Raw genomic sequence first — 24,461 nt, 5'->3', positions numbered from 1 at the left:
GCTTCAGAATGTGACAAACTCTTGGAAAGTATTTTCTGCCTCCTGCTGGTTATGGGAGCATTCTCTCTATAAAAAGTTGCTGAGACGCTTGAAGAAGTGGTAGTCAGTTGGTGAGAGGTCAGGGGAATATGGCAGGTGAGGCAAAACTTCATAGCCCAATTCATTCAACTTTTGAAGTGTTGGTTGTATGATGTGAGGTTGGGCGTTGTTGTGCAGATGAATTGGGCCCTTTCTGTTGACCAATGCCAGCTGTAGGCATTGCAGTTTTTGGTGCATCTCACTGATTTGCTGAGCTTACTTCTCAGACGTAAGGGCTTGCCAGGATTCAGAAAGCTATAACGGGTCAGATGGGCAGCAGACCACCAAACAGTGACCACGACCATTTTTGGTGCAAGTTTGGCTTTAGGAAGTGCTTTGGAACTTCTCTGTCCAACTACTGAGCTGGTCGATGCTGGTTGTCATACAAAATCCACTTTTCATCACACGTCACAATCCAATCAAGAAATGGTTCACTGTTTTGCATAGAATAAGAGAAAGCAACACTTCAAAGCAATGATTTCTTTTGGTTTTTGGTCATCTCATGAGGCACCCACTTATCGAGATTCTTCACCTTTCCAATTTGCTTCAAATGCCAAACGATCACAGAATGGTCGACTTTGATTTCTTCAGCAACTTCTCGTTGTAAGAAGATCAGCTTCACTAATCCTCTCAATCGGTCGCTGTCAGCTTCTGACGGCCTGCCACCGTGCTCCTCATCTTCAAGGCTCTCATCTTCTTTGCAAAACTTCTCAAACCACCACTGCACTGGACATTCATTAGAAGTTTCTGGGCCAAATGCGCTGCTGATGTTGCCAGTTGTCTCCGCTGCTTTACAACCCATTTTGAACTCAAATAAGTAAATCGCCTGAATTTGCTTTCTGTGTAATATCATTTCTATAGTCTAAAATAAACAGCAAGTAATAAATCATTAACAAAAAACAAAGCAAGAAATGCGCATTACAATGATGTAGAACATAACCACATTTATTTAAGAATGTATTCCAATATCAAATGGCAAAGTTCAACAACATAAAACCACAATTACTTTTGCACCAACCTAATATCTTCATCTTCAAATGAGCAGCCTCAGGAATAGCCTTTGGGACCCAAGAAAAAGCAGCTAGTAAGCAAAGGGCTCAGTGTTAAGGCCCCCATCTGTCAGGTACCTTGCTTTTTCTATTGTATAATTTCTATCTGTCATGTATTACAATTAGCAAGCTTATTACTTAATTGAGGCAATAATAAAACAAAAAACAGATCATTTTCCCAGGGAAGGAAACTGTCTCCAGGAGAATAAGTGCTCCAACTAATGAGGCTTCCTGAGGAGAAACCGATGTTGTTGTCTGATGAAGAGACAGCTCAAGATCAAGGGAGTATTTTCATGATGGCTATACAAAGTAGAAATGCCTCATATCAATTTAATAAACTACAGCCCCTGTAGGAACTTTTATGTATGTTATTCTTTGAACCCTTTGAACCGAGATTTTCAGAGTGATTAGGAAATAGCAACTAGGTCATTATAGAAAGTCCACCAATTTATAATACAATGTGAAGCTGAAGTTTTACTCACCATCTGTAGTTTTTTCTTATCCCTAATCGCATTACTGTGGACAGCCTCAATTGCCATGTGGTGCTTCCAAGCTAATTCTTCCAAAGTCTTAGAATGGGCCTCATTCAACTGAGCCACCTCCCCTTCCAGTCTACTTTGCAGGTTTTTTAGCTCCATCTCATAATATTCTTGCTGAGTTTTCTTTGCCTCATTTACTTTCTAAAATTTAACAGAAATAAAGGTCAATCTGCTTTTTTCATTATTGCTATTAGTATTTTAAATACTCAGTTAAGTAGATAAACTTGGATGAACTGAGGTCTACAGGATTAGACCATGGTACCTGAGAATACATCATTGGGTGTTCTACAAGTGGCATAGCCAAAATGAGTAATTTTAAAGACAATGATAAAATACACTATTATTAGGTTAGAACCAAGTGTGAGTCAGTACTTCTGCAGGCTTAAGAGAAAAAAGCTTCCTTCATGTCGAAGTGGTACACAAAATGGCTTACCAATACCCACTCAAATGATATTAGTCGATACGACTATGTCAACAGCCAAGTATAGGCCTTTTAAGCATTGAGAGTCCAATGATGAAAAAAATCAAAAGACTGTGGCAATTTAAGTTCTACGCAAGGAGCATACATCACGTGTTGTGAGAGTATACAGGAAAGGCGCTTAACCTGGGTGGGCTTGGAGACGATGGGGGGGGGGGGGGGGCGGGGTGTAAGAGAAAGAGAGAAGGAAAGAGGTCAGGAAAGGCATTCCAGAAGGGAACACAGCTGAGCTGATGATACTTACACATTCTCATTTAATTCTTACAAGCCCGTCAGGAAACAAGAGGTGAGAAAACTTCACATCTAGATCTGATGTCTAAAGCCTGCATTCATAATCGTGTCCAGCATTCTGAAAGCTGAGAAGCAGCTCACCAGGTGGTGAAGCTGGGGAGCTAGATGGCCCTGCAGCTGAGCAGCATGGAGAGAACACAGGGTTCAAGGCTGGGAGTGGAGAGGGAGGCTCAGAAGCAGGCAGGGTCAAATGATGACCAGACGTCTTTTATGCTAAGGACTCTGGAATCTGTTCTGATGGGAATGAGAAATCAGTGTGCTTTAAGTGACTGATATTTAAAAAAAAATTTTTTTTAATTTTTATTTCATTGAGTTTTAATTGTTTAAGCCAGCCAGGCTATGGCATTTTGTGATCGCAGCCGCAGCAGACTAAGACAACTTGTGAGGGGGAAGGAGCAGAATTGAAACAAAGAAAGGGAGAACTCTGGGGAGGACCTGAAATCAGGGAGCAGGAGGAGAAGGAGGAGCCAGTGAGGGAGTCGTGAGTGGGTGACGGGGGAGGAGGAGAGCCAGGAGGGGTCAGCATCGCAGAGACAAGTGCTGGGCCAAGATGGGTGAGTGCTGCTGAGAAAACGGGTACAGCTTCTGGGTGCGGTGGTGGTGTTCCCACTGATGCCTCAGGATCCAGTTCAACAGAGTGGAGGTGGGGTGAGGGGGGCAGCCAGACAGAAAGGAGGAAATGGAAGTATTGGATGAAGGCTATTCTTTCAACAAGTTATGGGATGTTACGGAACAAGAAGGTGAGAAAGTGAAAGGTGAAGACAATGAGGTTCAAAGATGTCTGAATTCTCTCTAGGGGCTGCTGCAGAACCCCCCCGTGCTGCTCTGTAAGACTACTGGAAGACAGACACACCTCCTCTGGGTCACTGATGCCTCCTGGGTGGGCAGAGCCATCCTGCTGTCTGGCTCTATGGCAGCTGCCATCTTCCTACCTCCTGGCCCAGTCTGTGAGTCTCTGGAACTACCCAGGAGGAAATACAAGGTCCTCATGCCACAGAGAGCAACATAACATAGAGGTGGAAACATGGGTTTTGGAGCCTCACTGCCCTGGGTTCAGGTTCCAGCTCTGCCACTTAGTCACGTGACCGTGGGAACCATGAGTGCATAATGTCTGTAAGCCTCGGTTTTCCCATCTGTGAAATGGGAGTGACAAGGTAGAACCTATGTTACAGGGTTGCTAAAGATGAGATAATATGCCCCCAAATATTTAGCGATATTCCCAGCCCACTGTATTTTATTTTATAGTTGTTAGCAAGCAGCAGCAATTATTTTACATAGTAAGAGATTATAATTATTCCCAAGGCCCGATAAAGGGGGAAAGCCCTAGGAAGATTCTTGAATGTAAGGCACTGGACTTTCGTTCCTGTCAAAGCCAGAAGGTATATAGAGAGGAAACAGAAACTCCCAGCCTCTTTCTCTCCAGCCTGGGCAGCCGGGGCCTCAGCCCTTCCCTCCCAGCCTCCCCTACAAGGATGGTGGTATGAGGGCTGAGGGCTCAGAGCAGTGTTCTAGGACTGGATCCCAGCCTGTCTTCAGCTCTCCCTGATTTGGGGTGCCCAAAAGCCAGGACCCTACTTGAATACTCAGATGCAACATTTTAAGGGTCTTTTTATCACCATCACCCCCAAGGTCTTTTCATTTCACAGCTCAGACATGAAGGGCCCCTCATCAGAGATCATAGCGTCTACCTACAGCACTGTACCAGTCAGGGTCCACCAGAGAAGTGGGGGGTGGGGGGAAGAAGGGGTAGATCTGGCCTAGATGGACGGTTTGGGGAGCCACCACTGAACAAGTTACTGGGATGGATGGGCTTGCGGAATGAGCTGAGGGTGCGAGAGGAACAGCAGAGGAACACAGACGGAGGAGGGAAGCTCCCAGACAAGACGGCAGGGCCAGGGAGACCGGAGGAAAGCGTGAGAGAACCAAAGAGATGCTTGTGAATCAGACACAAGTCAGTACCCCAGGAAGACAAGATCCCCCCAAGTCCAGCAACCAGAACATCACTGGAGGGTGAGGCCGAGCCTGTGGACTGGTAACAAGAGAAGCCAGTCCGCACTGGGTGAGGAGCGAGCGGGAAGTGAGCAAGGAGAACAGACATTTTTCAATACGCCTGGTTGTTGAGAGTGTTTCAAGCTCCCACCTGGTATTGCAGATATGTGAAAAACTAGAACAAATTATTCAAGCAACTACTCTACATATGACATGTTTTATTTAATTTAGAAATTCAGTATGTTGGTATATGTATTTTCAGGGCATGGTTCTTATCATCCTTTTCAGTTTTATAGACATTTCCTAGGTGTATACACAGTATGTTTCATGAATAGAAAAGTAAGTATGATTAACCATAATGTACCTTCCATTTAGGGGTTTCCCAGGTATGTGGTGGTAAAAGTACCCGCCTGCCAATGCGGGAGACATAAGAGACATGGGTTTCCTCCCTAGGACAGGAAGACCCTCTGGAGGAGGGCAAGGCAGCCCACTCCAGTATTCTTGCCTGGAGAATTCCATGGACAGGGGAGCCTGGCGGGCTACAGTCCACAGGATAGCAAAGATAGACATGACTGAGCGACTTAGCACGCACCTATTCAGTTTCTAGCCTGAAATAGGGTGAAATGTCCTAAGTTTTTACATTATAGACTGTTATCAAAAATATTTTGAACATATACCCAATATGGGATAATCCAGCTTTATACCTTTTCTCAAAATAAACACGAAAAATTACTATAGTTAAGAAATAGCCTGTTACTATGAAACAGAAGTAAACACTCTAAATCACATCTGAAAAAGAATAAAACTGGACTTTTCTTCCTTTCCTTTCATGGGTGGTGTGGCGGGGAGGGGGTTCCTCCGAGACTCTACCTTCTCCAGGTCCAAAATCCGCTGCTTCTGCTCCTCATCCAGACTCTGAGTTTTGCTTTGCAGAAAAGCTCTTTCTTCTTCAAGCTGAGATAATCTTTCATTGGCCCTTGATTTTTCTGATTCTAGATCTTTAATTGTAACCTCCTGGGTCATTTGAGTTGCTTGCAGCATTCCAATATGACCTAACATCCCCAAAGAAAGCCCCAAATTCAAATCTGTTACCTTGTGGTACAAAATAGTTTATAGTTAATGACACAATGCACTTAATACCTAAGTAAAACAAATGGTCTGCATGTACAAATAATTCTTTGGTTTCAATAGAAATACTGACCCTGGAAATACTTATTATCCAAGTACTTATTACAATATGTATTACATCATTGATGCTATTCCCTGCACCAAGGACCATTCCAACCATTTCTGAAGATTTCAAGCTATTTAAGTTGAAGTAGAAACAACTCCTCAGGGTACATATAAAAGTCTTGGGAGTAAAACAAAGAGAAGATGCGCTGAGTAGCACTGTGGCACTAAAATGAGTAACTTATTCTTTTCCAATCTTTTTTTTCCAAATTCTAACATAAAAAGGAAGAAATCTGTATGCAGCAAGTAAAGATGGCAGGCAGCAGTTTGGTTGAAACTAAATTTGTTTTAGACAACAGATCTGATAAAGAACGAAGGCAGAGTAAGAGACAGATAAGAAGAGCAAGGTTATGAAAAACTGAAATAAATGGTAACAGCAAATAAAGGGGTGGGGGCAGGGGGAGGATATAAGCAGAGCTAGAGAGGTGAAAAGTGAACATGAGAAAAAGTTCTCAAGGCAAGTGTTAGAACAGTGGCTCTCAAAGTGCCCTGGACCAACAACACAGGCAGTATCTGGGACCACCAGTCAGAAATGAAGCCCACCCCAGACCTACTCTTCAGAAACTCTGGGGCTGGGGCCCAGCACCTGTGGTTGTACAAGCTGTCCAGGTGATTCTCATACACATAAAAGTTCAAAAGCTGCTACTTCAGGGGCAGGGTAATCTGGGATTCAATTGATTGATTTGATTGATTGATGAATCAATCAATCAGATGACATCCTCAGAACTCATTCAAAGGCCTCCCTGGGGTCACCAAACACCTCGGCAAAATGTCACTTCAGATTTGAGATGGGTCACCCTCCTCCTCTGGGCACATGAGTCACATCAGGAGGGGCAGCCCAGCTTCAGAGTATGCAATGATCCTTATTAATAAACCAAATAAAATGAGGCTGCTATAACTGAAATACAGTTCCACTAATTTAAGCACTTTAAAATATTTATGTTTTAAAAGGACAAAGAAGCCTCTTAGAGTGCTTTCCTTTTAGTGACTGCCTTATTGGTGCTAAAACCTATAACTCTTGGGACTTCTCTAACAGTCCAGTGGTTAAGACTTTGCCTTCCAATGCAGGGGGTACAGGTTCGATCCCTGGTTGGGGAACTATGATTCCATCATGGCCAAAAAACCAAAACATACAATAGAAATTATATTTTAAATTCAAAAAATTCAAAAATTCAATAAAGACTAAAAAATAACAAAAACCTATAAATCTTAATTTTTTATAGAAATACATTCCTAAAAGTTATCATTTGCTTCTCTTATGATTAATCAATAACATAACAGAACCCTTTAACATATTTAGAACCTAAATAATTTTAAAATATGAGAAAATAAAAAAGGCTAGTTTTATCTTGAATTAACATTTAAGTGTTGGTTTTAGCTGAGGAATACACTAAGAACTATGGTCGGACATACTAGCTTTGAGGACAAGATCTGAAGCTTGTTGTTGTAAACGTTCTCTGGCTGCTGCCAGCTCACTTTCCACCTCCTTGTGCCTGCTTAATAAGGCCATTTCTCCCTCCTTGGCATCGTCAAGCTGTTTTTGAAGAACCTATGAAAGATCAAATAGCCATTATCAATATGTAAGAATGATACTAAGCTAAATAATTCATGCAAACTCCCAGCAGCAACTATCTCCTACTCAAAAGTTAAACTTAACAATACCTAGAGTTTTCAGTCTGTATCCGTGACACATAACTTGTGATCTTCATGTTGGCTATGCAACCCTTTCTAATATATTTAAATGCTGCACAGATATTAAAAACACACCTATGAAATCTTCTATGCCAATAAACTAAGAGACTTTCCATAGAGACTTTTTGGCTTTTTTTTTTCAGACTTGTTCCATACTCCTATTTAATTCAGGTTTTTAAAGCAATCTTAATTTTTTGTTCAGTGTGTGGATATCAAGGAATGTACAGACCATCATTAGTAAAGACCAATGTAAAGACCAATATTTTAAACTTCCCAAATCACTGGGAAAATATTAATATATTATTTAAATAAAATCCTCTTGTAAACAATCAACAAGGTTTTAAGCTTATCTTTTGGGGCTTTTAATATCTGAAATTGTACGAAATGACAGCTACAGGGTAATAAAGATTAAGTGTGTGAGCTGCTCAGTCGTGTTTGATTCTCTGAGACCCCATGGACTGTAGCCCGCCAGGCTTCTCTGTTCATGGGATTCTCCAGGCAAGAATATTGGAGTGGATTGCCATTCCCTTCTCCAGAGGAACTTTCCAAGCCAGGGATCAAACCCCGGTCTCCTGCATAGCAGGCAGATTCTTCACTGCTTGAGCTACAGAGAAGTCCTAGTAAAAATAAATAAAGTCCTAATAAAGATTACCCTTCCATGCCAAATGGGGGGGGGGGGGAGTGGCCCAATCAAAAGAAAATGACAAAACTGGGGGGAAAAAAAAATCCACGTGTTGAATGTACTATTCTTTACTCACCTGAACGTTGTTTTCCGCTGTAACCAGTGCTATTTGAAGCTTTTGGCATTTGTCACGAAGACTTCCGGCTTCATCCTGTACCATCTGTAACTCTGTCTTTAATTTTCCTATGGTTTTTCGCAAAATTGCTTCTTGTCCCTGAAATTCTTTTCTAAGATCTGCTTCCTTTTCTTTGCTAGCCTGGAGGCTTTCTGCTGTAAAAAGCTGTGACCTTTTCAAAGTATCCAGCTCATGTTCATAAAAGGACTGAGCTTTATGCAACTTGCCTTCATAATCCTCAATGAGCTGCTTCCGCTCGAGCCTGAGCTCCTCCAGGGTCTTGTTTAAGGCCTCCACCTCCACCCTGTGCAGCTCCTCCGCCTTCTCCTGCCCCTTGCTGACTGAGGCACTGTGATCCTGCTGGCACTTCAGCAGCTCCTGGATCTCCCGTCTGTGAGCGGTTCTCAAATCTTCCAGCGCCAACCGTTTGTCTTTTTCAAACTGTACCTGGAGTTGTCCAAAACTCCGTAATCTTTCCTCAAATTTCCTTCTGATCTCCTCAACCTCTCTAGACATGGTTACTATGCGCTGGACATGCTGGGCTTCTGCACAAAGCTGCATGTCCTCCACCCTGTGCTTATAAGCCTCAAATTCTGTCAAAGCCTGCTGCTTCATTTTTATGTGATCTTCTAAGGATGCTTCTAAAACTTGAATCTTTCTCCTAAGGTCTAACTCCTCGGTTACTCTGCTTTTATACTGCAGTATTTTCTCTCTTGTTTCTGCAAGAATTTGTTGGATTTCTTCTTCATGAGCATCCTTGAGGGCTTGAATTGCAGATTCGTGCTCATCATTTTTAGTGTTCAAAGCATATATTACCTGCATGGTTTTAAAGAAAAAGGGAGAAGCATCCTGTAAACCATATTATTTTCTAATTGTTAATTCATTCATTTGGGTTGATATTTTTTTATGTACATATATTGGCTATGATAAATACTAAATACTAAAACTTCATGCATTGCTTTTATACTCACAGATTTACTTGGCAAATTTACTTAGCCCAGTCTTAAAATTTGCATTTGAAGACTTTTTAATCAGAATTTTAAAGCATTCAAAATTAAGGATTTATTTTTTCCTAGAAATGAAACAGTGAGGAGCAAAGTGACAAAGAAGGCTACCTGGTCTATGAGAATGGAGTTTTCCTGTGGCCCCATCCATCTTGGGTAACCTCACATGGCAGGGCTCAGAGTTTCATTCAGTTACACAAAGCTGTGATCCATGTGATCATTTTGGTTAGTTTTCTGTGACTGTGGTTTTCATTCTGTCTGCCCATTGATGGATGAAGGATAAGGGGTTTGTGCAAGCTTCCTGATGGGAGGGGCTGGCTGTGGGGAAAATTGGGTCTTGCTCTGGTGGGCAAGGCCATGCTCAGTAAATCTTTAACCCAATTTTCTGCTGATAGGTGGGCCTGTGTTCCCTCCCAGTAGTTTGATCTGAGGCCAAACTACGGTTTGATAATAGGGGTGATGGCCTCCACCCCATGACCTCTTCCAAAAGGATTTATACCAGCACGCCGAGCCTCCCGGGATTGCTGCTGTCAGTGTCAAGCCTGGCGGGCTACAATCCACAGGGTCGCAAAGAGTCGGACACAACTGAGCAACTGAGTACAGTGTATTAGGGGAAGCTCTGGGTCTTCCCAAAGTCTCGTTTAACTGCTTCAAGTCTGGTATATTTTAAATGTAGACATTTCCTTTTCTAATTCCCTTATGCTCTGTTTTTAAATCTGATCCTTTTCACTCCTAAGTGGTCTCACAAAATTCAATTAGCCCTTTTGTGTTCACCTATCAAATGCTGTGGTTTTATTCACTGCCTAATTTTCCTTCCGCTTCCAAGCAAGCCAAATTTCTAGAGCCAGAGTGTTCTAAGTACAGGTCTTTCTTTGCATCTTCATCCTTGGGTTTTAATGATTCCGCTGAGATCTCCTCACCCAATTCCAACGACAACGTGTTCCCTTTATAGTAACACTCCCACTCTTTATGTTCCTTGATGTCTTTTGTTATAGCCCTGGGGTCCAACAGACATATCCACAGCTGTTACTTAAGACTTATTAGAGATGTGCCTACTTTTTTATGAAGTAAAAAGACATAACCATAAAAACTATACACTCCAACAATCCAGAAGCTAAAAATCAGTGTCCTGGAACTTTGTTCATTTTAATGTGATCTTACTCTGGATTTAGAAATGAAACCCAGCACCAAATACATTTGCAATTATGCAGGCGCTTCCCTGGTGGCTCAGATGGTGAAGAATATGCCTGCAATGCAGGAGACCCAGGTTCAATCCCTGGGTCAGGGAGATCCCCTGGAGAAGGGAATGGCAACCCACTCCAGTATTCTTGCCTGGAGAATTCCATGGACAGAAAAGCCTGGCGGACTACAGGCCATGGGGTCACAAAGAGTTAGACACGACTGAGTGACTAACACACGTAAGGATAAAATACATACCAGATTTCAAAGCTTAATACAAAACAAGAATGTCAAATGATGATGCAGAAGTGGCCCTTTTTGTGGAGAACTTGTTTACGCAGCCTGAGGCAACTGAGATGGAGCACCTGGCTCTCCACAGGTCCCAGGCATTCCAGATCCTGCTGCTGAATCTAGGCTGGCACCCGCGAGGCCTGAAGCTACACTGGAGAAGGAAGAATTCACCCTGGAGTTACCCCACTGCAGGGACCTCACTCTCTCTGTACAGGGCTCTGTCTTAGACACCCAGTCCCCTGACCATACTTCACTGGGCCTGCTATATCTATTTTCTTACAGCATGAATGACATGCAATTATACCAAAGGAAAACAGACTGAGAGATGGCAAGATACCTTCTGTCTGGCCGCAACTACCCTTTCTCCTACAAGGACCACAGGAAGCTAGGTGCACAGAAGGCAAATAAAAGCTTATTCACAGTGTCTCTCTTTTTTTTGAATAAACCTAATTTCAAATTCCAAGTTATGTTTCTAATGAGCTAACACAGATCCCCATGGGAGACTCCTTTCATTTACACATTTAATCTTAAAGGTAGCCTACAACCAAGAAAGCTGGGTGGTTTCCTATTCCCTTCCCTCAAGGTGATACCTGTCTACCACACAGATGCAAAAAAGACTGGAGGGGGCACTATGGAAAAAGACACCAACTGGCCAGAGAGAAGTCCATCTGCCAGAGGGCCTGACACAGAGTTGGTCTAGGTCACAGGTTGCAGACCTTCCTGGGGCATGTCTGCATGCATTCCCTCTTCATCTTACTAAGCATGTGGAAGAAAAGAGATCATCCAAGGAGATGCCATTCCCAAAGAAAACAACACACATTTTCACTATGCCTGAAATGATCTTCAAAAGGACCAGACTAAGGAATATAAGGAATATACAAGGAATCCTATATAACTGGGGATGAAAAGGGAGAGGGCAGCAATATGTGAGCTTCCCCCTGTCAACTATTTATTGAAATACCCTTCTCTTTTTCTTCTAATTTAATTTCCCTCTGGTCATTGAGAGTCAGCTCAAGTTCAACCTCTCTTAATAAGTCTTCCAAGACCACCTACAACCATGGAATTCTATTTTTTGTCTTTATACCCAATGTCACTATTTCCTTACTACCACTCGTTCCTAAAACTTGGTACATGTTAGATTGGTTAGATTTGGGGGTTCCTGACCAGAAGGCTGGACAGTTAGGTGACAATGTTAGAGAGCCCAGAAAAGTAGCTGAAAATTATGAAAAGCTCAGGAGCACAAAAATGTGAATAAAAAGGTGAAATTAAAGGGGATAGAGGTTATGAATTAAAGCATTAAATTAAAACAGAATTTAAGAAAAGAAAACATCTGATAAGTAATAAGGAAATATTATGGTGAGGCTTTCTATTTCATTTTATATTCTAATGCAGGGATCAGCAAACTAGAGCCTGCAACCCAGATATGGCTGCTGCTTGTCTTTGTAAACAAAGTTTTATTGGAGCAAAGCTATGCCCACTCCGTCATGTGTGCCTACAGCTGCTTTCCCACTGTCATGGTAGAGTTCTAAACTATATATAGTTCTAAACTATACATAGTTCTAAACTATACATAGCTATCTTACCAGTCAAAACTGGCAGCCAAAAAAAATTTTTTAAATGATTTTGCACTAGCTTTGTTTACTCTCTACTAAACAGTCCAGGCTTCGTACCATACATAGAGAATACCAATTATGTGATTCTGAAAATATATTATACAAAATAAATATAGTATCATACTGAAGATACAAGATATATTTGTATATTCCAGGAAAAGCAATGTTAAAATAAATTTCTAAAAATTTACAAATGAACAATAAAAAGATGCCAAGTACAATAACAATTAACAGTGCCAATAACAGTTATACTTATGCCAAGTACAATTAGCAGTGCTCTCATAAATAATTTAAAATATACTACTATTTAATTATATTATTTTTTGAATTATATTATTTTTAAATGAGTTAAGTACCTTAACTATACAGAGTGTTTTCTAATTGCTCACTTTTCTACATAAATACATTTATTAGGTAACTAATTACTAGTATGTTTCTCTGATTAAATACTATTTCTCAGAAAAAGGTAATACAGATGGTTCCATGTTCTTTGAACACATAGAAGATATATGACTTGAAGTAACAGGATGGACTCAAATTGAAATTTTGACCCTAGGTAAAATAATTTATTCAAGCTTCAAGTTTCTCAGTTAAATGGGGATCATACTTATTCTACCTTAGTGATGTTGTTATAAGGTCAACTTATCACTGACATTTTAAAATGATGTTATGTAAACCTTTCTAAAAAATATAAACCTTTTTAAAAATATATAAAGCACTATAAGATATGGATGCCTCCTTATTAGTTATATCATTTATTTTTCAGAGAGAACGAGACTAATTTTAAAAGAAACTTCAGTAAGTGATCATAATCATCCATAAAATTGGCTATCATTTTCCACATAGGAAAAGGAAATTTTCTAACGTCTCTTTTCATAAACTATTTTAAAAGACATTAAGAGCCATTTGCAATTTTTCTGGAACCATGAACATTCATGGAATGAGACAGTACAATCATTTCCGCAATTTCATGCAATTTCACAGTTCCATTTTATGCCAATAATGCATAATTTAACTATACATCCCATGATGAATAAGCAATTTTGAGTAATTTTTATTTTTTCTATGAAGATTTTCAGATAATCTTGCCTGCAGATAACATGAGAACAATTCTAGATCCCAGTTTTTAAAATGCTACTACAGCTCAGTCACTCAGTCATGTCCGACTCTTTGTGACCCCAGGGACTACAGCACGTCAGGCTTCCCTGTCCATCACCAACTGCCAAAGCTTACTCAAACTCATGCCCACTGAGTCGGTGATGCCATCCAACCATCTCATCCTGTCATCCCCTTCTCCTCCTGCTCTCAATCTTTCCCAGCATCAGGGTCTTTTCCAATGAGTCAGCTCTTCGCATCAGGTGGCCAAAGTATTGGAGTTTCAGCTTCAACATCAGTCCTTCCAATGAACACCCAGGACCGATCTTTAGGACGGACTGGTTGGATCTCCTTGCAGTCCAAGGGACTCTCAAGAGTCTTCTCCAACACCACAGTTCAAAAGCATCAATTCTTCGGCGTTCAGCTTTCTTTATAGTCCAACTTTCACATCCATACATGACTACTGGAAAAATCATAGCTTTGACTAGATGGACCTTCATCGGCAAAGTAATGTCTCTGCTTTTTAATACACTGTCTAGGTTGGTCATAACTTTTCTTCCAAGGAGCAAGTGTCTTTTAATTTCATGGCTGTAGTCACCATCTGCAGTGATTTTGGAACCCCTCAAAATAAAGTCTCTCACTGTTTCCATTGTTTACCCATCTATTTGCCATGAAGTGATGGGACCAGATGCCATGATCTTAGTTTTCTGAATGTTGAGTTTTAAACCAACTTTTTTCATGCTACTTAGGTAAAAACAAATCTCTAGGTAAAATGCTACTTACTAAAAACAAATTGCGTCTGAATAGTTCTCACTGTTGACTGCCATGAATTGAATTGTGTCTCCTCTCCAGCCCCACAAAAGCCACATGTTGAAATCCCTCACCCCCAGTATGACCTTCCATGGAGATAACGGGAGGTAATGAAATGCAGATGAGGTCATGAGCATGGGGTCCTCAGGGTAGGACTTAGAGCCTTTATAAGAGACACAAGAGTACTGACTCTGCTACATGAGGACACAGAAAGAAGGTCTATGATATTTTGTTACGGTTGATGGAACAAATACATTGGCGATATAAACATGTTCTCACTAACAGCTAACTCATTAGTAATAAAGTATGTTCACTGAAAAGTATATTACCTTAAAATATTTTAAGTGAACCTCAATTGCCACATATTATACAACAGGTGTAACACTGCTAAGGTGAGGGAATCACTCAATAAAGGATGATACATTCACACAATGCAATACCATGAAACCACTGAAGAGCACATCTCACTTAGGAGGATATTTCAAAGAAAAAGCTTTTCGTATAAGGTGAATACACGTGTTACTATAGACAGTTAGAGCCCATCTTACACAGAGAAAACAATGAGTGTGCATGCGTGCAGACACATATTTCAGCTGTTTTTAATATTTTCAAAGATTTATTTATGGATTTATTTATTTTTGGCCGTGCTGGGTCTTCGCTGCTGTGTGGGGCTTCCTCTAGATGCTGAGGGCGAGGGGTGGGTGGGCTACTCTGTAGCTGCAGTTCTTGGGCCTCCCATGGCGGGTGGCTTCTCCTGTTGCAGAGGACAGGCTCCAGGGCGTGGGGGCTTCGGTAGTTGTGGCTCAGAGGCTTAGTTGCTCAGTGGCATGTGGGATCATCCAGAAACAAGGATCAAACCCATGTGCCCTGCGCTGGCAGGCAGATCCTCAACCACTGGGCCCCCAGGGAATCCCCAGATACATATTTAAAAGTATGTAAGTAAACTAACCAAATTTTAACCGAGGATATTAAGTATGACTAAACCTTCTGTAATGAATGTATTTTACTATGATAATCAGAAAACAAACCATTTCAAAAGATTAACACTAACAGTGCTAAACGAATGAATCAATACTCGAAATGCCTTAGCTGTAAATAAACAAAACAATGAAAATGAAAACAGAAAATTAAAGGAACATCAATCACCAACAGATAACCTTCACATCAGAGAAGGCAATGGCAACTCACTGCAGTACTCTTGCCTGGAAAATCCCATGGACGGAGGAGTCTGGTAGGCTGCAGTTCATGGGGTCGCGAAGAGTCAGACATAACTAAAGCGACTTAGTAGCAGCAGCAGCAACCCTTCAAATCTCCTTAAAAATCACTAACATAAAACTGATTTATAAAAATTATCCTTAAACTTTTCCAAGAACATTGAACATGAATCGTTAGAGCATTACTTATTTACAAAACAAACATATATTTTGAGGAAAATGTAAAAAACTCAACTACCTAAAGTTTAATAGCTCACTAGCAAATCTTTTAATGGTCAATTCCTACTTCATTCATTCTTCCCTTCAACAAAAATTTACTGCACACCTGCTACACGCCAAGACCTGTAACTGCCACAGAAGGCAGAGCAGCGAACCAGATATGCATGTATAGTGTCGACTCTTGCAGGGTAGTGGAGCCTGACCTTAAGGACATATGAGTCAAAGTGAAATTGTGTTAAGTGTTACAAAGGAGAAGAAACAAAAAATGGGTCTTTGCTGGGGTGCAAGAGAGGGTGGTAATGTATGAGTTTTCCCTTATTCTGAGTAAAATGCTTACTTTTACCAGAATCTTTTTAAAAAAAAATTTATTGCTGTATAATTGATTTACAATGTTGTGTTAATTTCTGCTGTATAGCAAAGTGATTCAGTTATACACACACACATAAGTGTGTGTGTGTGTGTGTGTGTGTGTGTATACTCTTTTTCATATTCTTTTCCATTATGGCTTGTCACAGGATGTTTAACCAGAATCTCAGTCAAAATGTTAAGGACATTTTTACTAGAACCTCTTTTAGTCAAAATGTTAAGGGGAAAGCTATAGAGATAGAAGGGTCACAAAGAATCGGACATGACTGAGTGACGCACACACACATTGAGACAGAATAACAGGGTGAAGGAACCTAAAAGTGACAGACACATCGATGGGTAAGCATGGGACTCTGCGAAGAGAAAGACGGGCTCTGGCATTGGAAAGGTTAGACGTGGTCCATACTGCTGAGACACTCGTAGCTGCTGAGCTGGACAAGATGCAGAGGGAGAAACTACTGAGAAAGAACGAAGGAGACCAAGGGCTGGGTCCTGGGTGGGGTTCAGAGGAGGCGGCTGAGGACAGGCAGACAGACAACGTGCTGAGAGAGACGGGCTAGAGTGGAAGCCGGGCATCACAGTTCAAGGTGTGCGGGAGCGGCAGGGGATCTGGTCAAAGGCTGCAAAAAAATCAAGAAAAATGAAGACTTGAAGCCCTTGCATTCAGAATGTGTATCTCAGAAATAGTCTTTATAAATAATATTCTCACATTCGGTAGAGTGGTAAGGGCAGAACAAGTGGACAAGTGGAGAAAGTGGATGAGCGGACAGTGAGTGAATGGAGGCAACTTAGCTGGTAGAGGGAAAAAAATAAAAACCTCCAAAAATAGTTGATAAAAGAAAGGAAATACAGAGGGACAACTAGAATGATGGATCTGGAGGGAGCAAAGTCCTATCAAGGGAGAGTTTTTTTTTTTTTTTTTTTTTAAAGAAGAACTGAAAATGTAACCTAGGGAAGGGCTAATTACTGCACCAAAGTCATGGAGAAAGTTTGAGGCAAGGATTTCCTGACACAGGTGGACAGACTGGCATTGATTGAAAAACAGGGAAAATGTCCTCCCAAGAGAGCAAGGGTAAAGACTGGGATTTGAGCTGGAAAGGAAAGATGGGCAACTCCTGTCTGATGGCTGCATACTCCTCCATAACAGACAGATGAGACCCTGTTTCTAGAATGCAGAAGCCATCAGCAGCTTTTTTCCACTGACCATAGGCTTCCTTGGTGGCTCAGAGGTTAAAGCATCTGCCTGCAATGCGGGACACCTGGGTTCGATCCCTGGGTCAGGAAGATTCACTGGAGAAGGAAATGGCAACCCACTCCAGTATTCTTGCCTGGAGAATCCCATGGATGGAGGAGCCTGGTGGGCTACAGTCCACGGGGTTGCAAAGAGTCAGGCACGACTGAGCGACTTAGCTTTAACTTTCTAACACTGGTGAGCAGCTTAGTCAGTCTTCCCAGTATGTCTGCCTCAGGACAAACTCCACCTCACAAGGACCATGAGAAGACCCTTGTCATCACTGCTTCTCCAGGTAATGTTCTTCCTTTATTTCTTGCTTATTCAGAAATTCTGGGTATTTGTTCACTTTCCTTTTCTGATCAATGCCAGAGACAGAGAGACCAATAGAAGGAGAGAGAGGAGGGGAGAAAGAGAGAGAGAGCAAGAGAAAAGGAGGGCGCTCACCCTCAGAGTATATAAGCGCTACATGAGGCACAAGAGAACTTACAAAGTAAAAAGGAGAAATCTTAGATTCTCCTTTCTGAGAAAAGCTGCTGATGGCATCTGCACTCTAGGAACAGGATCTCATCTAAATTTTTTTAAGTGTCTGATACAATTAACCTATGACAAAGAATATATGATGGGGAAAAGAGTGCCTCCTCAATAAATAGTGCTGGGAAAACGACAACTACACGCAAAAGAAGCAAACCAGACCACTTTTTCACACCATATACGAAAACAAAATCAAAATGTATTGAAGACTTAAATGTAAGATCTGAAACCATAAAACTCCTAGAATTAAATGTAGGCAGTATGCTTCCTGAGAGCAGTTTTAGCTGTATTTTTTTGGCTATGTCTCTTCAGGAAAGGGAAATAAAAGTGAAAATAAACAATTGGTACTACATCAAACTAAAAAGCTTTTGCACAGTGAAGGATAATCAAAAGAAAAAAAAAAGCAGGCTACTGAATGGGAAAAGATATTTTCAAACAATATATCTGATAAGGAGTTAATATCCAAAATGTACAAATAACTCATACAACTCAACATCAAACAGATAACCCGATTAAAAGTGGGCAGAAGATTTGAATAGATATTCTTCGAAAAAAGATATATAGACGGCCACGGAAAGATGCTCAACGTCACTAATCATCAGGACATGCAAATCAAAACCACAATGAGTTATCACCTCACATCTGTAAGAATGGCTATTATCAAAAGACAACAAATAATAAGGTCTGATGAGAATGAGATTGGCGGCAGGAGAAGAAGGGGACAACAGAGGATGAGATGGCTGGATGGCATCCCCGACTCGATGGACATGAGTTTGAGTAAACTCCAGGAGTTGGTGATGGACAGGGAGGCCTGGTGCGCTGCGATTCACGGGGTCGCAAAGAGTTGGACACGACTGAGCGAATGAACTGAACTTAACTGAACTGAATTGATGAGAATGTGGAGAAAAAGGAACCCCTGAGCACTACTAAGTGGGAATGTAAACTGATGCGGTCACTACGCACAAATGAACAGTGAAAATTGTATGAAGGTTCCTCAAGGATTTAAAAAGTGAACTACCATGCAATGCAGCAATTTTACTTCTGAGTATTTTTCCAGGAAAAAAAAAAAACACTCATTCAGAAAGATACATGCACCCCTATGTTCACTGCAGCTTTGTTTACAACAGCTAAGTTATGGAAGCAACCTAAACACCCACCAACAGATGAATGGGTAAAGAAGATGTGATACACATACATACCCCCCACACACACACACACAATGGAATGTTAGCCATAAAAAACAAAATCTTTAAAACAATTTTTATTTTATATTAGAGTATAGTTGATTTACAATGATGTATTAGTTATAAGTGTACAGCAAAGTGATTCATTTATATAAGTTTTTATCCCTTTTCAAATTCTTTTCTCATTTACGTTATTATAGAATATTGAGCTGAGTTCCTTGTGCTGTACAAGAACTCCTGTTGGTCATCTATTTTAAATACAGCAGTGTGTACATGTCAGTCCCAAACTGCCAATCTACCCCTCTCGCCCTGGTGATCGTTAAGTTCCTTCTCTATGTTTGTGTTTCTCTTTTGTAAATAAGTTATTTGAAACTCATTTACAAAATGAAATCTTGCCATTTGAGACAACATGAATGGACATAAAAGAATATCATACTAAGTAAACTAGTCAGACAAAGAGAAAAACAATTATCATTTCAATTATATGTAGAATCTAAAAAAACAAAACAATGAACAAATAACAAAACAGCAACAGACTCACAGATATAGAGAACTAAATGATTGCCAGAGGGGAGATGATGGGGACAGGAGTGAAATAGGTGAGGGAGATTAACAGGGTTAACTTCCAGTTACAAAATAAACAAGTCATAGGTAAGAAATGTACAGCATGGGGAATACAGAAAAGAATATTGTAATAACTTTGTATTATATCAATAGTAATAGACTTAACATTTCGTGATCTATAGGAATACCAAATAACTATGTTGTGTACCTGGAACTAATGCAGAGTTGTAGGTCAGTTATACGTCAATTAAAAAAAAAACTCATACATTTTAAACAAAGGAAGAATGCATTCCTATAACTCTGTTTTTATTATTAAGCTCTCAGATATAATTACCAAAAGGTTACTTGGTCCTATATCGAAAAGAGTTTCTCCAACTTCTCAAAAACAGTGGGTTACTGACCTCGGCCATGCAGGGTCTGTTGTGTCTGTTCTAGAGCAAAGACACAGACGGGAGGGCTCTGTTCCTCAGCTCACACTCAGCAGTATTCCCAGGTGAGCCTTACAAGTAGATGTTTCACAAAGTATTAAACATAACTGATGAGCTCTAAGTAGCTTATTTAGAGAATCTAATGTTTCTATAAAATGGATCACCGCTTGGTGTCTTGAATATTATTAATATCCTTAAAGGCATGTTAATAAAATGTGTTTAAATGTGTTTTAGAGATGATGAAACTGCACAAATCCATCCATATTTTCTTACTTATTCTATTGATGATCAATAATAGAATATATTTATGCTACCTAGATCATAGGATTAATCACTACAATGTAGGAAAATGAATTGAGCCCAAAAACTAGTCTCAAGCAGCTTCATGCTAGCAAAATGAGGGGGATTAAAGGAAACAAATCAAATGAGAAAGTCACAAGTGACCGACCATTCATCCAAGGGAAAAAAAGTAAAAAGCAAAACCCAGAGAACATCATTTAGTGTAAAATGAGGGTCAGAAAGAAAAAACAATCCAAACTCATTCATCACCAAGGATGCTCCACTCATGCACGTGTGCACACACACACACACACACACACACACACACCTTTCTTTCTTCTAAACTACCTGAAGATAAGCTCCAGGTACTTGTCACCCCTAAGTACTTTCGTATACATTTCCTAAGATCAAAGACAACAACACTGTTACACCCAAGAAGTTAAACCTAGTGGAATAATAGCTAGTACACAGACTGCATTCAAGTTTATCAAACTATTCCAATAGTATAAAATTTACTATTTCATTTACTAACATTTAGTGGTTCTTCTCTATAAGTGCAGATCTAATCAAGGATCCCACACTGAGACTTCAGTCTCCTTAATCTGAACACTGACATTTCTGAAGAGACCAGGATGGTTATCTTGCAGAATACGTATGACAAAGACTCATAGGATTATATCAAGTTCCTCTTTGTGGAAATTTTCTGTTGTGTTTTCTCAATCCATCCTATTGATGACTAGAGTACTTACTACTACATTATGAGAGCACATTTATCAGTCTGCTTGTCAAATATTGCTCTTCCCCCATCTTCTTCCAACCCACTGTTCCTCTTTTATGATGTCCTACTCAGCTTAAAGATAAGAAAAAAATGACAAAACAAATTTAATTTTGTCCAAAAAGGTTTAGTCCCTATGAAAACCTATCCTACCGGTATAGGACAAGCCCTCCATGTGGGCCGGCATGCATCATAAGAGCTGCCCCTATGGGCTACTTGCCCAAAGACCAGGCTTGAACTGCTCATAACTTCGAAGGGACTTTTTAAAGAGGTTGTAAAGAAACAAGGCAACTGGCAGACTAGGTATTTAAAGAGAATGCTAACAGTCTTTTGGAATATGATATGAGATGTAAACCTTTTAACCCATATTCTCACAAAATATTAAGCCACATATTTATCTGCTATTAATAACTATGGAACTGGATTACCAAGAAGATGCACTGAAGACCTGTAGTTCAAGGTCGGTGGAAGGGGAACAGATGCTATCCACAGAGAGCAGATAAATCCTGGGAATGAATTACTTAGCTTTTTTCTTTCCTTGGTCCAGTTTCTTTTGTTATAAGTTTGAAAAACAAAAAAACAAAAAAAACAAAGGATGTTCTCCATTCATTATGTAATCAAATTAATTCCAACAGTAGACTTATGTCCAGATAAAACATTTATGAGGCAGTTAAAAAAAAAACTCATTTGGATTTATTTAAGACAAGGGTACTGTAAAACCCTAATTTTAAAAGAGCTTTAAAATACAGTTGCTTTGGGGAAAAAAACTACCTTTAAAGATATGCTTGCTTTCTTAGCATTTCTATAATAACTGTTAGAAAAGTCTTTTTTAAAAATATTAAAGTCTAATAACATGGAGGTATTTTGCTCAATGGTAATAGAGAATATATCTGTTTCCCCAAGAAGATTTAACTTAACTTTTGAAATAGCAAACAGAAGCCTTATTAATATTGTAAGGCTTACTAATTAGGGTCCATGCAATGAGATCTGTGCTATCGAATCTTATCCAAAAGAAAAAAAAAGCAAACAAACTTTGAATGTCTTACTGTGTTCTTGGTACTTTTTTATACACATTATGATTAAAAAAAAAAAGGCAGAAATGTTCTTACTTAATCTTGCTTAAATAGAACTGCTTAACTCATACGAAATAATGGCAGACAATTTTAGATAATATATGTAAAGTGTCAAGCTGTTGAGTAACAGAATACTGTATATATAGCACAAGAGATTTTCAGTAGAGAAACTGGGCAAAGATTTCAGTAAATGGAAAGGCTAGAAAGGGCAACGGCAGGTGGAGAGAACTGTGAAGAAAGCAACCTGAGTTAAGTTGTCTTCCTGCACAAGAATGGCCTGGTGTAGTCAAATCACCCTGAATAGAAAGACGGGTTGGTGCCAGAGAAAGTCAGTTAGGGTCAAAAACATGCCTAGTGATGAGTTTCGTCCCTGCAATTTAACAGGGAAATGAATCTAAGAATTTTAGGAGATTTAGAATCTATACATATTTTTCTGTTTGTATTCTCAGAATGGGGCTGGACAATGATTTTAACACATCTCTTTCTTCCCCCACCCCACATTTAAACACCCCATGAGTTGGGAAGAATCATGCTGCCAAAACTTGGAAGCAACCAAATTATCCTTCAGTGGATGAATGGATAAACTGTGGTACCTCCAGACAATGGCATATTATTAAACACTAAAAGGAAACGAGTTATCAAATGATGAGAGGACATGGATGAACTTAAAATGCATATTATTAAGTAAAAGAAACCAATCTGAAAAGGATATCTGTACATCTTGGATATTAACTACAAGGAAGGCACAAGAACAAGTTTAAATTGAGTCCTTACAGAATGTGAGCAGTTCAAGTCAGAAAGACCAGAGGATAGAAAGCAAATGCAAAAACAGTAAATGATTTGTTGGAGTACATTCTTATAACAAATCCCTGGCAGCAGACTAAAGAACCTTTTGGAGAAAGTGAACCACTCAAAGAAAAACCTAGTCATAATGACATTTAGGGGTATATGCTCCACTAAAAAAATAGTCTGATGGGCTTCTATGTAGGATACAGAAAGATGTAAAAAGAGCAGTGAGCCCAGTAACAACAAAAAATACCAAACAACCTACAATATCATAAGCTTTCTTTTTGTTTATAAGCTTTCTTGAACCTATCAGAGAGTTGCACTGCAACATATCCTCCCAGCTTTAACAGGATAACAGGATACACAGGATACAAACTCTGGCTCACCTACGGCAGAGCACAGAGTAGATGAGGACCTCAAATAACTGGGTAAGAAGAATGAGGCTAAAACTTATAACAATCTCTTAAAGGTAAAGCATGGGTTTCGCTAACCTACCCCACAATGTTGCTGCCTCAGCATCCATATGTGCGGCCAAGTGGCCTGCAGGGCTTGGCTTGAACTGATACCACCCTCTCCATCGAGTGTGCACATCCTAGAAAACAGCCCACAGACTCACCAGTGATCACATCCTAGAAAACAGCCCATAGACTCACCAGTGATTAAGTTCCCGATATGACCCCCCCGGCAACTGCCCTTTTGATCATCAGTCTCCCTCACCTCCCAGGGTCTTCCCCTAGTGCCCCTTAGATAAAAACAGATTTCTGAGGCCACCTCAACCACCTCTCCCCCTTTTTGGTTTGAATTGACCAATATGACCTTAGCCTGGGAACCCCAAAACACTCCTCCAGGATCCACCCCGATCTCTGCCTACACCCTGTCTTGACTGCCCTCTTGGCCTCTTAAAGTGTGCTGTGTACCTCGTCCATGACCTGTAAGTAATAAACTCGATTTCAATTCTCTTGTGGGCTTTTACTGAACCATCCACCACCCCAGGGCTCTACTTAACAAGTGTTCACCTAGCAAAATTACTAACAGTGGGCAAGGGTGAGACACAGAAGCCAAAATGCCGCAGACACAGGGGACTGCGCCTGCTCGCAAGCTCTTCTCCAGACTGTGCCGGGCCACACGTCAGCCCTTGACCAGCCCTTACATCCTCCAAGTCACCCATTCCCTTCCTAACTCAAGCCGGATCCAAGGATTTAATATTCATTATCTGCTTTGGGTATCGCAACTAGACTATATTTTTCCTCATTTCCCCATTTTACACCCAAATATGCTATTTAGGGGGCTTCCCTGGCGGCTCAACGGTAAAGAATCCACCTGCGATGCAGGAGCCGCAGGAGACATCAGTTCGATCCCTGGGTCAGGAAGATCCCCTGGAGGAGGAGGTCACAACCCACTCTAGTATTCTTTCCTGAAAAATCCCATGGACAGAGGAGTCTGATGGGCTACAGTCCATGGGGTCACAAAAGCGTCGGACACGACTGAAGTGACTTAGCAGCAGCAGCATGCAATTTAGAGTAAAGATATACAAACTTTGTCATCTAAGAATTCCTTCTCTTTCCTCACCACCAACATGCAGCCATGATTAGGTCTATCAGTTATACTTCCAAAATATACCATGGGTCTCTGCACTGTTCTCCATCTCCAGCGCAAACAGTGCAATTTGTGCC

The 24,461-nt window shown here is 40.5% G+C and overlaps 1 protein-coding gene across 6 annotated transcripts in view; it reads right to left on the bottom strand.

The window, feature by feature from the left end:
• The window catches only part of FAM184A (family with sequence similarity 184 member A), a 118,643-nt gene that overhangs the window by 58,657 nt on the left and 35,525 nt on the right, over positions 1–24,461 (bottom strand). For all 6 annotated transcript variants that reach the window (XM_070449899.1, XM_070449896.1, XM_070449898.1 and 3 more), the window contains exons 2-5: positions 8,105–8,959; positions 7,068–7,203; positions 5,295–5,476; positions 1,610–1,807 (exon numbers count right to left, since the gene is read on the bottom strand). In XM_070449899.1, the coding sequence (XP_070306000.1) occupies positions 1,610–1,807; positions 5,295–5,476; positions 7,068–7,203; positions 8,105–8,959 (1,371 nt within the window). The remainder of the gene's footprint in view (positions 1–1,609; positions 1,808–5,294; positions 5,477–7,067; positions 7,204–8,104; positions 8,960–24,461) is intronic.

Source organism: Odocoileus virginianus, chromosome 19 (assembly GCF_023699985.2).
Source record: "Odocoileus virginianus isolate 20LAN1187 ecotype Illinois chromosome 19, Ovbor_1.2, whole genome shotgun sequence".
Classification (NCBI taxonomy): domain Eukaryota; kingdom Metazoa; phylum Chordata; class Mammalia; order Artiodactyla; family Cervidae; genus Odocoileus; species Odocoileus virginianus.
This window is presented reverse-complemented; position numbering and strand designations above follow the sequence as displayed.